At 37.9% G+C, this 15384-nt stretch overlaps 1 protein-coding gene across 3 annotated transcripts in view; it reads left to right on the top strand.

Annotated features, from left to right (window-relative positions):
- The first annotated feature begins 4553 nt into the window (after positions 1 to 4553).
- The window catches only part of gpr156 (G protein-coupled receptor 156), a 17113-nt gene continuing 6282 nt past the window's right edge, over positions 4554 to 15384 (top strand). The window contains exons 1-8 of one of the 3 annotated variants that reach the window (XM_026272416.1): positions 4554 to 4716; positions 12277 to 12430; positions 12806 to 12933; positions 13029 to 13164; positions 14087 to 14197; positions 14292 to 14417; positions 14648 to 14743; positions 14825 to 15061. In XM_026272416.1, coding sequence (XP_026128201.1) covers positions 12296 to 12430; positions 12806 to 12933; positions 13029 to 13164; positions 14087 to 14197; positions 14292 to 14417; positions 14648 to 14743; positions 14825 to 15061 — 969 coding nt within the window. In that variant the 5' untranslated portion in view covers positions 4554 to 4716; positions 12277 to 12295. Of the gene's footprint in view, positions 4717 to 7372; positions 7585 to 10914; positions 11197 to 12276; positions 12431 to 12805; positions 12934 to 13028; positions 13165 to 14086; positions 14198 to 14291; positions 14418 to 14647; positions 14744 to 14824; positions 15062 to 15384 lie in introns of those variants that run through there. The other 2 variants (XM_026272415.1, XM_026272417.1) reach the window with 2 other exon arrangements.

Below are 15384 nucleotides of genomic sequence, written 5' to 3'. Positions count from 1 at the left end.
GAGGGGAGAGGGGGCAAGGTCATGTGGGAGTTCAGCTTCCTGACAGCCTGATGAATAAAGCTGTCCTTCAGTGTGCTGGTCCTGGCCTGGTCACTCCGCAGTCTCCTCCCTGATGGCAGCAGACTAAAGAAGGGGAGAGAGACACCAACGATCTTCTCAGCAGCTCTCATTATGCGTTGAAGGGTCTTCCGGCAGGACACGCTGCAAGCTCCATACGACACACTGATGATGCTAGTCAGGATGCTCTCGGTGGTGCCTCTGTAGAAGGTGCACATGATGGGGGGCGGGGCTCTGGCTCTTCTCAGTTTGCGAGAGAAGTTAGATGCTGCTGTGCTAATTTGCCTATTGCCAACTGACTGTTTTCTATCCAGAAAAGGTTCTCTGAGATGTGCACACCCAGGAACTTGGTGTTGCTCACTTTCTCCACAGTCGCACCATTGACAGTCAGAGTGCGCACTCTCCTGATATCAACAACAATCTCCTTCGACTTTTCCACATTCAGAGAGAGATTGTTGTCACTGTACCAACCTGCCAGATGGCTCACCTCGCTCCTGTAGTTTGTCTCTGTTGCTAATGAGACCCACCACAGTCGTGTCATCTGCAGACTTAATGAAGAGAGTTGTGTGACGGAGTGCAGTCCTGGGTCAGCAGGGTGAAGAGGAGGAGGCTTAGCACATATCCTTGGAGGGACCCAGTTTTCAGTGTGATGAAAATGGTGCTGGACGTGTTGTTTAATTGAACTTACTGTACAGCACTTTGGTCAACTTAGTTGTTTTATTAGGTGCTTTATAAATAAAGCTGGAGTTAGAGTTGGAGTTTACCTTGCAGTTCATGGCAGTGCCATAAAGCACATCCTGCTTCACCACACCTTGGCCTCAGCCACTGAGGTCATCGTTAGCTCTTCTGTTGTCCCAGCTCTAAAACACCAAGATATTGCAGAAGAAAACATGTTTTTCCTCCTGCCAGCCCACAATCTCTGAAGTTGATGGTCTAGTGAATGAACATTTGCTCAACGCCAGCAGTCCATCCCAAAAGATGGCAGAGACCATGTTTGTTTTACCAGAGGAGGATCAAGTTGGATCAACTTCTTTAAAAAAAAACTTTGGTTACCTAAACTAATCCTAACCATAAGGTGTGAAAACCTTATTCTTTTTTACCCCCAATTTTTTAAACAGTGAGCATAATTTAATAACACTAAAGCAAGTGAGCAAATTAGTACAACATTGCCACAATTTAACTGAAACGAGGGATTATTATAATAAAATGTGGCCATACATAAGTCATGAGAATTCATTTGTAACTCATTGCCAAGACACCTATTTCTTCTTCAACATGTTATGCATCATTTTCCAGTCTCTTAATGAATACTTTTCATTTGTGATAATGTGGTCCCGATGCTTCTGTCTAATATTTTGTAAATGAATGAAGTTCTGAACATATTCAGCGTGATTACCTGTTGCTTCTGTAACCTCTTACTTCTGTGTTAAGAAAAATTTTTGCATTCAAGATATCATTGAAATTTAAATCTGTTTTATTTGGCAAGATTGATTCGCCTCAGAATCCTTCAGCCAGACACTTGTCAGTTCAGACGGTCTGGGATTTGGCCAGTGAATATACAGGACTGAGTTCTCGCATTTGCATATGAAAATCCCATCTCATCACTGCTACTGAATACAAAGGAACTTTCTTTTCACCTTCCAAATTAAAAGTTTTATTCTATACAGGACACTCTTTCTTTGAAGGAGAAAGGCCTGCATGGTAACACAAATTGATGCCACTCTTTTTCCACTTTATTTGGTCCTGCTTTCACTCTGAGGATTGTTTAAACCTTAATGGGCTTTGAGGGACAGATGTGTTATTTGTCCTGCAGCTTGTTTGACTACTTTTTTAAAAAACACTTGTTAGGAGCTCAAAGCCCTATGGCACCCTACTGACAGTGCACTGAAAAGGGTCTCTCCTCACTTCACTGCATCTCAGTGAATGCTGTTGTGAGTTCTGAGATGACGCTTTCTCATAGCATGCATATTTGCTTAATGCTAAAATGTATTAAAATGGTCCTTTTCACATCTTCCATCTCTTTTCTAGTTACTGTTGCCTTGTGAGCAAACGATTCATGTTCATAGTTGAGTTCAGAAAAGCCTCTAAATGTCTTGCTACAAGTTTTGAGAAAAACACTTTTGATTTCAAAACACTCAAGTGTAGTCATATCTGGTTTGCGAGCGAATCACTCGATGTAACCGGATCTTTTTGAACCAGTTCACCAAGTCGAACTGAATTGTTTGAAACAGTTCGCATCTTCAATACACATTAATCCACAAATGACTTAAGCTGTTAACTTTTTTTAATGTGGCTGACACTCCCTCGGAGTGAAAACAAACCAATATCCCAGAATAATTCATTTACTCAAACAGTACACTGACTGAACTGCTGTGAAGAAAGATTTGAAGATGAACACCGAGCCGAGCCAGATAATGAACAAGAGATTAACTTGTTCTCGAGTAAAGAACCGGTTCTGTCAGAGGCGTCCGATTCGTGAACCGAGGCGCTGATGATACTGCGCATGTGTGATTCAGCGTGAAGCAGACTGACACACAGAGCGTCTGAACTGAACTGATTCTTTTGGTGATTGATTCTGAACTGATTCTATGCTAATGTTATGAGCGGGGGTAAACCGAAGGCTTGAATCAAGGGCAGTCATCGCAAATGACGCCATTGCGTCGAGCGCAAAAGAACCGGTGAACCGTTTTCTTCAACCGATTTATTGAATCGAACTGTCTGAAAGAACTACTGGTGATCTGAAAACCGATGCAACCGGTTCTTGACTAGAGAACGAGTCAATCTTTTGTTAATTATCTGGCTCGGCTCGGTATTCATCTTCAGTTCTCTCTTCACAGCAGTTCAGTCAGTGTACTGTTTGAGTAAATGAATTACTCCGGGATATTGGTTTATTTTAACTCGAGGGAGTGTCAGCCACGTTAAAAAAGTTAACAGCTTAAGTCATTTGTGGATTAATGCGTATTGGAGACGCAAACCGTTTAAAATGATTCAGTTCCATTTGGTGAACTGGTTAAAAAAGATCCGGTTACATCGAATGATTCATTCGCGAGCTGTGTATCAGTAAACTGAAGTGTTTTGAAATCTCACAACAGACATGAAAGAGAAGACAATGCTGAATAAAGTTGTAGTTTTGCTATTTTTGGACCAAAATGTATTTTCGATGCTTCAAAAAATTCTACCTGACCCTCTGATGTCACATGGACTACTTTGATGATGTTTTTCTTACCTTTCTGGACATGGACAGTATACCGTACACACAGCTTCAATGGAGGGACTGAGAGCTCTCGGACTAAATATAAAATATCTTAAACTGTGTCCTGAAGATGAATGGAGGTCTCACGGGTTTGGAACGACATGTGGGTGAGATATTAATGACATAATTTTGATTATTGGGTGAACTAACCCTTTAAGACCTATCAAAAGTTATAGAGATGTACTTTGGGTAAGCTTCCTGAACTTCATTGTATTGCGACCATCTAATATATTATTATTTCTTGCAGTTTTTATTTTATATCTTACAATTTTAAGTAAACATCATGCAAGTTTATACCTTGCAATTTGGACCTTCTTTCTCAGGATCTTAAATATCAATCCTAACTACTTCTCACAATAGCGCAAGTTTATATCTCACAATTCTGACCTTTTTTTCCTCTGAATTCTGAGTTTATATCTGTTGAAGGGGCATCTACATTTGTGAATGAAAGCATTTGTCTATAGTTTTTTTATGCACCTCGAGCCTTTAATTTTATTTTTACTTTATTTTTTATTTGTTATTTTTCTTTTTATTTCGCTCTCACTTTTGTCTCACATTTTAAATGCATGGGTGTTTGGGGTATACTTTTTATATTTTTGTCCTTGAATGGTCCCTCTAAACTGTAATCAGTTTTTTTCTAAATTGATTTGACTAATGTATGTCAGAGTTCCGAGGGCAGTTAATAAATGGTATCAGATATTTAGAAAAAGGTTAAAAAAAAATTAAAAAAATTAAAAAAGGTTTTTTTTAAATGATACATTCATTGAGCTTCGTAATACATGCACAACATATTGAACACTCTGTATACTGTATGTGTGTAGTAGCTACCTGACCACAGGAATGTGCAAGCTGACAGCTGTGTGGGTGTCTGAGGTTTTAGTCTTCACATAATGAGGGATAAATGCATTTTTCTGAGGAAAGATCAACTAAATCTACACTCTATAATTAAATAATTCAGAATCTTCCTCATACCAATTCATGCTTAAAAACAACTCCTGTGACACTGAAAAATGTTGTGGCTGTTTTAAAAACAGAAAGCATGAGAACATATTGAATGTGTAAAGTTATTTAGCAATGGCTGAGGATGAGTTAGTAGTTGCACTTGGCGTGTGTGCGTGTACCTGTATAGCCGCAATTACTTGCAACGTGAGATGCATGAAAGACGCCAGGATGAAATCGAAGCATTCACATTTAAATGCTTGTAAGCTGAGAGCTATGAACAAAGTTTAGTGTTGTACAATGTCCAGTGCTCACTCTATAGAGAATGTGCTGTTGTCGAGTGGACAGGACAGATCCTCATTCTGGAAAAACAGTCTTTAAACATGTTGGAATATGAGCCACATTCATGCAGCAGCATATGAGCATCCATAACCTGTCATTTTGGGCAGGACTGCCTGCCACAGGAGGTGAGTAATCGCTGTTTCATGACTGGAGTGGGTGGGTGGACCAAGGAACTGTGTTCTTAGGATTATTCTGTGTGTTTTTTTTTTTATTCTTTAAAATATTGAGCTTTTATGAATTACTAAGGTAAGTGTTGTCATCATGCGTAAAGTCACCAGTTATTTCTTTGTGTATACAAGTTAGGCTACATCTTGAAATCCAGCACAGCCATGAAGGTAATTGCAGCGTGTTGTAATGACTTTTGACCAGGTCAAGTGGAATTATATTTTCTAATATATAAAGTAACCTCCACAGACAGAGATATCAAACATAGACTGCAATTAGGGCAATGCAAAGCTTTGTATACAGAGGTTTTATGGCTTTATACATTTTCAAAAAAAACTAAAACAGCGAGGAATGCATATGGAATGTTAGAGCTATAGGTTCCTAGAGTTTTGACCGATGAATTTCAGTTAATTTTCATTATGTTTCCCTTGAGTTTCTATGTGATTTTTCATAATAACTTTGCAGATTCATCATTTTGAACACTTGGTTTGAAAAGAGCAATTTGCTCACCCCTCAGAAAAACCAATATGGCTTATAAACAACTTTTACACAACACAAAATTTGTTTCTAGCCAATGAAATATGAAGTGAAAGTGACATTCAGCCAAGTATGGTGACCCATACTCAGAATTTGTGCTCTGCATTTAACCCATCCGAAATGTACACACACAGAGCAGTGAACACACACACACACACTGTGAACACACACCCAGAGCAGTGGGCAGCCATTTATGCTGTGGCGCCCGGGGAGCAGTTGGGGGTTCGATGCCTTGCTCAAGGGCACCTAAGTCGTGGTATTGAAGGTGGAGAGAGAGCTGTACATGCACACCCCCCACCTACAATTCCATCCGGCCCGAGACTCAAACTCACAACCCTTCGATTGGGAGTCCGACACTCTAACCATTAGGCCACAACTTCCCCTTTGTGGTTTTAGTTGCTTTTAAATCTTATAGAGCACAATATAGAAAATGCAGCCCATCTAATCATTATTTTCTAGGCTATTATGTCCATATTATTATTTTTTTACAGGTTTTCCATGACTGTGGGAATCATGTAAATCCAGCTATTAAATGCATGTTTATGCATTCTTTTTCTGAGGAAAATCTCGAAAGTGTTCATCTGGCTATGTGGCTTTGTAGGCTGTTTTAAAGCGCAAAGTTTTTCTAAATTAGTGCAGCTATCACTGGCCATATGCTGTTGTTATTGGGCATTCTGACTATACGCCATCTCCTCTTTCCTCACTCTGTAACTGAGTAGACAGCCATGTAGCTACTGTGGCCTCATGTGGATGAAAAATTTAGCAGGTCTTTGCAATATGAGCCTGGAAGCCCAAGAAAGAACTTAACAGTCCGAGAACCTCCAGTACTAGAAAAGAGACGAGGAGATCTAAATCTTTATTTAAACCATTTAATATCTGATGCAGCCTGCACATCGAGGATTCAGATTCTACCCAATAGTTCAACCATATTTATCACAAAATCCATCTTCCTTAATATGGTTGGATTGCAAATTTAGTTTAAATTAATATTATTTAAATAAGAGGAACAGTTTAAATATTGTGCCCAATTTGATATTGCTTGTAAATGATTTAACCTCATTTCAGGCGTCTGTGTTTGAATTTGACTGTATGAGTCTGACAGCTACATCTGCTGGTGACCATCACAACTGACGCTGACAGAAACATAGGCAACGAGGTGCTCTACATTTCTAAAATAATAATGTTATAATTATATTTTAAAAACATAACAGACAATTGCATTGCATGTGATTTTTAGTAGCAAAACTGGCCAATGGAATATAGTAACGGAACTAAAAGTTTATTCTGTAGGCTACTGTAGTTTGACTAAAGAAACAAAAAGGCACCCAACTGTTTTTTTTCTTTTCTTTTTCATTCCTTTCCAAGGAAAAGCTAAACGCATGACGAGACTCACACAATAAACCTGTGAAGTTGTAATAACCTCTTATGGTTCTTTTTGAGTTTCTGTGCGTTATATTTGCGCGTCACCGACTCACCAAGCCCCTTAGTCTGCTGGTAAAAAAAAAAAAAGAAGACAGACAATAGGACAGAAAAGAAAAAAAAGTCTGCTTTGCTACCATGCATGCTCTCACTACTGCGTAATGGAGCAGGTGAGATAAACAGGACTGTATTTCTTTCCACTGAAGTGTATTATGATATTTTTTGTTTTTATGATTAGCTACTGCAGAGTCCACCCTATCCCACACGCCGCCCTGTCCCACGAGACCCCCAGTTAAATCAACTAACACACGTTATGAGAAGTCAGAAAACAATTAACTCTGCAGCTGCTATCTTCTTTTAAGCTGGATAAAGTGCAAAAGTAGTTGGCTATACTGAGTAGTAATCTCGTTTTATAACATTAAAATGTATAAACATTGCATTGCACAAAATAACCCAGTAACAAAATCAGTGCAATTTTAATGTCAAAAATAGCCAGCCTATTAAAAAAATGCATTCATAAGAGTAGCCTACACCTATTCCAAAGTAAAAGTAATTATGCACAACCTAGCGTATCCAGTTTTTATAGAGCACTTCGAGAATGGGTTTTCTCCCTCCCTCTCTCCCAGCCTCCTCCTCTCTTTCTGTGCCTGACTCAGTCCTCTCCCTCTCAGTGTTTCTGGAGTTCATTCACTGTTTGCGGTTCATCATTGATGGAACAGATTATAACAACTCTAAACTCCAGACCGAGTCTTCGGATCACCCCTGACTTCTTGCACTGCGGTGATGATGATGATGATGATCGTTTGTGATGTTTGTACCGGACCGCTCGAGGATGTCGGGACAGGAGCACCTTTCATTCACATGGATCACAGGTTTGCTCAATCTGTTTCCCTAAAACGATTTCATGTTGCAGATGCTGCACCTAAATTTAACTGGAAATTTGTTTGTTTAAAAAAATACGGTTGTAGTCCACAACGATGCAGACATATTTATAATAATTTAAATTGGGCTAAATAATAATAAAACAGCTGCATTAAATATTATATATATATATATATATATATATATATATATATATATATATATATATATATATATATATATATATATATATATATATATATATATATATATTGTGATTATATTGTTACTTAGGGTATTAATATTACTAGCCTATTTTATTATTTTATTTAAGTTATGTATTTGGACGTTAGTAGTATGCTTAAGAAAAACAAAACAAAGAAAGCTAAGTAAATTTACGTTTCCTTATAAAACGAACGCAGTTAATATATAATTGTAGTATTATATTTCGCGGTTTATTGTCGTCTTCTCAGTGGGCGTTGAGTCGAGGGGGGTAAACCAATAATAACTGGCATTCTTATACTGCTTGATCGGCTTAGATTAAATTGCTAAACGGATTAAAAGAGAGTGAGGGATTGTTCATATATGATCCTCAAACACACTAGCTGTGCTTTTCTGCAGTCATCAATGTCTCATTAACTTCTCTGAAGTCTGTAGCTACTTTATTCTAGAGTATGAGAAAAAAATAAAAAGGTTAAAGAGTAGCCTAGTTATTTACCTATAAATCCTAGGCCTACTGGGATGACTAAAACGACAATCAGCATTTATTTCAAATACAAAACAGCTAAATACAGTATTTAATCCTTCATGAGAGATAGGTGTACTTCAAAGGGGAATAAATCTGACACAGCCCTAGAAGAGTGTTTTCTTTAAGACAACAGTGTATATGTGTAGCTTGTGTTGAAGAGCAAAGCGGACATGACCTCTTTGTGCTAGTTATCCTGCCTTAACTGACCAGTCGTGAGCTAGTTATGAGACCGGCTCTGCTCTGTCTCTACACCATCTACCCATTATGCACTGAAGAGTGAAAAATGGTCGGAAATGCCTCTCTGTGCCGGTCGTGCCTGCAGGAAACTGTGAACTACAGATCTATATTGGGACAGATGACAAAACAAGTTTAGGAAGGAACTACAGGAATTTCCAAACCACCCTGACAAGAGATGTCACATGAATCTGATGGCGTAAGGCTTGCATGTTCAAACTCATCTGATGTTAAAAAAAAAAAAAAAAAGATGTGGATTCAATGTGAATGCCAGATTTGGTTTGGCTGGTGCATTTGCAAAAGGAATTAAAGTTTTATAAAGTCAGCTGACTTTATAATGCATAGCCTTTTCAAAGTCATTGACACATAAATTCAAGTTTTAGCTCAGAAGATTTAATTTAAGTAACACTGAAATGCCTTAACTAATGCTTTGATGATCTTGATCACCTAAAGACACAATCTAAAGTGCCAGGAAACTGCGTTGTAAAAATGCTTTGGCAGACAGCTTGAAAACATGCTTCATATGGTGACATCTAAGTTAAAATATGTATTTTATTTCATTGAATACGGCTAAATCAATTCGAAAACATTAATTAAATATAAATTAAATTTTAATTGAATTAAATTTAATTTATGCATTTAGCAGATGCTTTTATCCAAAGCGACATACAGTGCATTCAGTCTATCAATTTTTACCTATCATGTGTTCCCGGGGAATCGAACCCCCAACCTTGCGCAATGCTCTACCAATTGAGCTACAGGAACACTAATTACAACAGTAATAACTAACAACAACAACTGGCTCACAGAAAGATATGATAAACTTGGTGTGATATTAGATCTATGGCAAGACAAGTAGCCTATAGGTGGCAAATGCACTTTATGATATGTTGACATTTATATTCTTCCATATTAATAAGTGCACGCTGCCTCTGTATTAAACAGCAGCTAGGTTGAGGCTCATCAGTCCATGACTCATCTTGACTCATTAGTTCAAGTCTGCAAAGTCGCAACTAAGAATTCTTTCCTCTTGGACTCAAGTCTCAGTCTCACATATCTTCTGAGACTAGCCTAGACCTGCATCACATGTTAAATTACACGTGTAGTTGCTTGAAAGATGCCTCCATATTAAAATACACAGCTGTAGCAAACTAACTTTACAGCTCTTGTTTCTTATTATGTAGAAATTGCGTATTGGTGTTGGATATATGCTAGTTGGGTTTGCATCAGTATATGAAAGTGATGAGTGTTGGGCGACTCTTAGATGACTAAGTTTTCTCTTTTAAAAGTTCTGCTTTGACTTCATATTTCAGTGCCGCTGTGTTACAGCACAGGGTTTGTATCTGTCTGCTTCCTGACACATTTGTTTGTTAGTAACCGTGTGTCTGTGAGGTGCTTGGAGCTGTGCAACCCCCTGAACAGACAGTCTTCAACCAGATGCTGTCACACTCTGATAGACTCACAGAGCTCATGCAGTCACTGCTTCATTCACTCTGAAGCTCAGTCACACGTTCATGTGGGGCTTCAGGTCAGACTTTAAAAATACTGACACATATACATTCTCTCAGATTCATAAGTGTATATCTTAGGTTCTGTAAACTGTCACCATTTCTGTATTTTCACCGTTTTGAACACCTTTTACCTTACCTTACCACTACAGGTCCTGTAGTGCGACAAATGATGCTTTCACATTTTAATTACAAATATTCAGTATATACTGTATGATTCAAAAGTTTGGGGTCAAAAAGATTTTGTAAATGTTTCTTTGTAGAACGTCTCTTATGCTTACTAAGGCTGCATGTTACTGACTAAAAATACAGTAAAAACTGTTATATTGTGTAAATTTCTTACCATATAAAATAACTGTTTTCTATTTTAATTTAAAAATGTATTTATTTTATTTATTTTATATGTATTTATACGTTTATTCGTATAATTTATTATATATATAATTAAAAAGTAAAAAACAAACAAACATTTATTTGATATAAAAATATTTTGTTACATTTTAAATGTCTTATTGTTACTTTTATAAAAATACCTACTGAGAAGAAATATTAATGCCTTTCTATAAAATAAAATAAAATGTTACTGGCCTCCAAACGTTGTGTGCTGCTTAGTGTTTTTGAGGAACTGACACATTTCTTTAAGATTCTTTGATGAATCGAAAGTCCAAAAGAACAGCATTTATCTTAAATATAAATATTTTGTTATTTTTTATTAAAATTAGTGTGATTTACAGAATAGAAGTATTAATAAATAATTTAACAAATAAATATATACACAAAGTTAGTTAGTTAGTTAGTAACTGGGCCTAACTTCTGAATGAAGAATATTTATAAAGAATTAGCAAGGATGTGTCAACCTCCAAAATGTATTTCGTGTCAATTACCCACATGCCCTGCTCATAAACACATAAACACTTGCAGTTAGACAGAGGATCCACACACCCACATTTAAAATATTTCAAATGCAGGCTTATCACTGTAAATGCAATAACAGATGAGCACAGCATTGAACATCAGATACATACTAATTCAGACTATACTCCTCATGTGTACATGTGTCAAACAGACTCACACATGGGACGTGTTGCTGTAGACATTCAAACACATCAGACTTTCTGAAGATCACAGCGCAGGTAATGCTTTGCCCTTTCAGGCTTGTACATGCGGTTATTTTGCTGATGTTACGCACGGCGCTGTATTGTGAGTGAGAATCTGTGCATCCATGTGGTTTTAGTGTCTTGCTTGCTGCTCTTTAAACTTTGTGTTGTGGAGGCAAGCCTGAGCTTTTCCCTCCTTTTTTCATTATGGACTGAGTATCAACATGATTACAGTTTTTAAACATCAGAGGTATAATTATGTAATGAAGAGGAGAATGAGCCTGTACTTTTTATGTTCTAATGTTAACCGTCACGTGGGAGGAACCTCTGTCTCTGTGTAATGTACTGTTTGAGTCGGAGAAAAGGCCATTTGATATGTCAAAAATGTGCTCAGAACTGAATCTAGGCACAATTCGTGCTTAAATAACATGCTTTAAACAAAAGTTTTTACAGCTTCTTTTTGGGAACTCACAGATGCCTGGTATTCAAATATAATTAAACATAAGAAAAATCAGCAATCGTTTCTCATTTGTGTACACAATGTTGGGTTTGCAAACAGATTTTTTTTTCTAGATTTGTCAAATAATGCAAACTTAAGATGCACTGACTATGTATATACTATGTATATTACTAGTATAATAGTAACTCGATTTAATTTGGACTGTATTACAGACTGAAGACACTATAACAGCGCCATCATGTGTCTTCTACAGTGTACTTAAAATTAATCTTATCATATTTTAATGCATAGAATATTATAAAAACATTTTCTTAAAGTATTTTTAAAATATTGTGGTATGTTTTTATAAAAACACATTTAAAAGCATATTTAAAAAATGACACAAATTCTAAAAAATAATTTTTGCACAATGAGCACAGAATGGCATATTTCACCAATCAGTAGCAGGTATTCCACATCATTGTGTAACCCACCATTCATTGTGTTTGACTTATTCTTATGACTAGACAACATTGAGTGTTCAATGTTTTCTCATTTTTTTTTATATAAATCTTAAATATTTATTCCTGTATTTATAGTAACACAATATTAAATGCCACTGCTGGTCAAGATCAGTGACTTGTTTGTTGAACAGTTGTCTGTTCTCTGTCCTTTAGGATGTGTGTATGAATTGAGATGGAGCTCAGGCCAGTGATGGAGGCAGGACTGAACTGCAGCTCTCACTGTGAGTCTGGCGTCTGCTTCATCTACCCCGGAGTGAACCTCCAGCAGGGCTGGGACGTCCTGCAGAGACTGTGTGCGCTCACAGCGGTACATTCACACACCCCCATCCACCACTGCATTCGCTCAGAGACAGTCACAATTACATTCACAAACAGTTCGCACAAGCGACTCTATTTTTTATTTTTCTTATTTTGTTCTTTTGATTTAACAAATAATCCAGAAAAAAAAAAATATCACAATTTCCACAAAAATATTAAGCGGCACAACTGTTTTTAACATAAGAATAAAAATAATAAATGTTTCCGGAGCAGGATCATGTGACACTGACCATGTATAATATCCACAATATTACTGTCATTACTGTATTTTTGATCAAATAAACGCAATCGTACTGTGCATAAGAAACTTGAAAAACACAGTAGCGTATCCATTGATTATATTGTGCTGTTTGGCTGTGTCTAGTGGGGTGTGGATGCACAGAGTCCATCGCTGTCTCCTGCTCTCCGTGCTGTAGTCTGGACGCTGCTCTCTTGTGGGATTCTGCTTTCGCTATTCTTCCTCATTTTCACGCTGCGCTTCAAAAACAACAGGTACACTTGAAAAATGACTTCGAACCCATTTCTTGCTTTACAGGTGGTCTTTTTTAGCCGGCAGCTTGAATTTTGATTGTGTACCTCTGACACAGGATAGTGAAGATGTCCAGTCCCAATCTGAATGTGCTGACTCTGTGTGGAAGTGTACTCACATACAGCAGTGGCTTCTTATTCGCCGTGGAGGAGAGAGCGCTGCTGTCAGGAGCAGGGTCCAGGGCTGTCTTACAGGTAACAAACACACACACACACACACACACACACATGTTGGTATATGTGGTTTATGGGGACTCTCCATAGGCGTAATGGGTTTTATTCTGTACAAACTGTATTTTCTATTGCCCTACCCCAACCCTACACCTAAACCTAACCCTCAAAGGAAACTTTGTGCATTTTTGGATTTTCAAAATAACTAATTCTGTATGATTTATAAGCGTTTTGAATTACGGGGACACTAAAAGTGTCCTCATAAACCACCTCCTCATTGTAATACCTGTGTCATACCTATGTCATTATACAAATTTGTAGTCTGATGGAGTTGTTCAGAAAACTAAGACCCTCTTCTCTATGTACCTGCTTATAACAAAAGCAGTCCAGAATAAATAATATTTTACAATATATTCAAATAGAAAACAGTTATTTTAAATTGATGAGAGATGAACAAATGTTTGAGTTCCCAAGGAATTAAAACGTATTTGCAAAATCAAGATAATTTTCAGTGACATCTGAATCATGATTTGTGTAGTTACCATATTTTCCGGACTAAAAGTCGCACTTTTTTTCATAGTTTGGCTGGTCCTATGACTTATAGTCAGGTGCGACTTATCAAAATTAATTTGACATGAACCGAGAGAAATGAACCAAGAGAAAACATTACGGTCTACAGCTGCGAGAGGTGCTCCTTTAGCCTACCCCTAATAAACATAGAGCGCCCTCTTGTGGCTGTAGACGGTAATGTTTTCTCTTGGTTCTAATTAAATGCGACTTATATTCCAGTGCGACTTATATATGTTTTTTTCCTCATCATGACGTATTTTTGGACTGATGCGACTTATACTCAGGTGCGACTTATAGTCCGAAAAATACGGTAAAAGCTGTTCTCGTGTTAAATGGTGTGAATCATTTTTCTGTACCATCTTAATTTCCATCTCAGGCGCGGATGTGGACACTGTGTATCGGCAGCTCTCTGGTGTTCGGCCCCATTCTTGGGAAAACATGGCGGCTCTACAGAGTGTTCACTCAGCGTGTGCCCGACAAGAGAGTGGTGAGCTGTGATATATGTTTGTGCATGAACAGGCTATGAATCGTTGCTTGATATCGCTGGCTTCACCATGGTGCTTTGTTCTCTTGTGTTTCAGATCATTAGAGACATCCAGCTGATGGGTTTGGTTGCTCTGCTGGTCCTAGTTGATGTAGTTGTTCTAGCAGCATGGGGTCTGACGGATCCGATCAAGTGCTCAAACTCTATCAGTGCTATGGTGAAGGTACAGTACATCCACTTTCACATATATCTGTCATCCCCAAAAATGGACAAAATAATTCACCACTATAGAAGTAGTCCACTGTGTGCTCGGTTTTAAGCCTTCTTTATCACTAGCTTCACAGCCATTGTTTTAATATAGAGGGATGTGAAGAGCCATTAAAAGGATGACCGATACAAGCTCAAATCATTTATGGCATGTAAAGTATTTTGTGTTGTTTCTTTGTTTGTCAGGTTGTAGAAAGGGATGCGTTCTACTCTCTGTCCCAGTCGGACTCCTGTTCTTCTCTCTACTCGGACCTGTGGGTAATCTTGCTCTCTGTGCTTAAGGTAAAATTCAGCTTGGCCTACATAGGAGTGAATTACATTACAGTTTAAATGCTTACACGGACTCTCTTTGCTCTTTTGCAGGGCAGTCTCCTCCTGTACGGCACATATCTTGCCGGCCTGACAAGCAATGTGAGCTTACCTCCAGTAAACCAGTCTATGACCATCATAGGTGCTGTCTGTCTGGTCACCATGTCGAGCGCTGTGGCCGTACCTGTGTCTCTTTACCTGTACGCCTGGCCCAATGTGGTCTACAGTGTAGTGTCTGGAGCCATCTTCATCTGCACAATGGCCATCAATTGTCTACTGTTTGTTCCTCAAGTACGTCCCGGTAAATTCACTGCCAATGTCTTGTGATTTGCAATCAAACTCTGAGTCAGTCTTTGTTTCTGGAGTTTCTAACTTAATCTAGAAGCTTATGTTGAGACACATAAAATTTATAAATCTAGCACAGGAGATCCAGGTGATGAGTCAAACGTGTTTACACAATGTGTCCTGTTCATTCTGAGAGGACACTGCTAATGTTGGCTCTTTAAGACTGTTTGGATTTTGGGTAATATCACACCAGTTCATTGTGGATCGATCAGAACAATAATTAAATAATTCAGTATCAAGTATATTTGATAATGTATATAATTGAAAAC

The sequence above is a fragment of the Carassius auratus genome, chromosome 9 (assembly GCF_003368295.1).
Source record: "Carassius auratus strain Wakin chromosome 9, ASM336829v1, whole genome shotgun sequence".
Classification (NCBI taxonomy): domain Eukaryota; kingdom Metazoa; phylum Chordata; class Actinopteri; order Cypriniformes; family Cyprinidae; genus Carassius; species Carassius auratus.
Note: the sequence above shows the minus strand (reverse complement) of the source record. Positions and strands in the feature narration are given on the sequence as shown.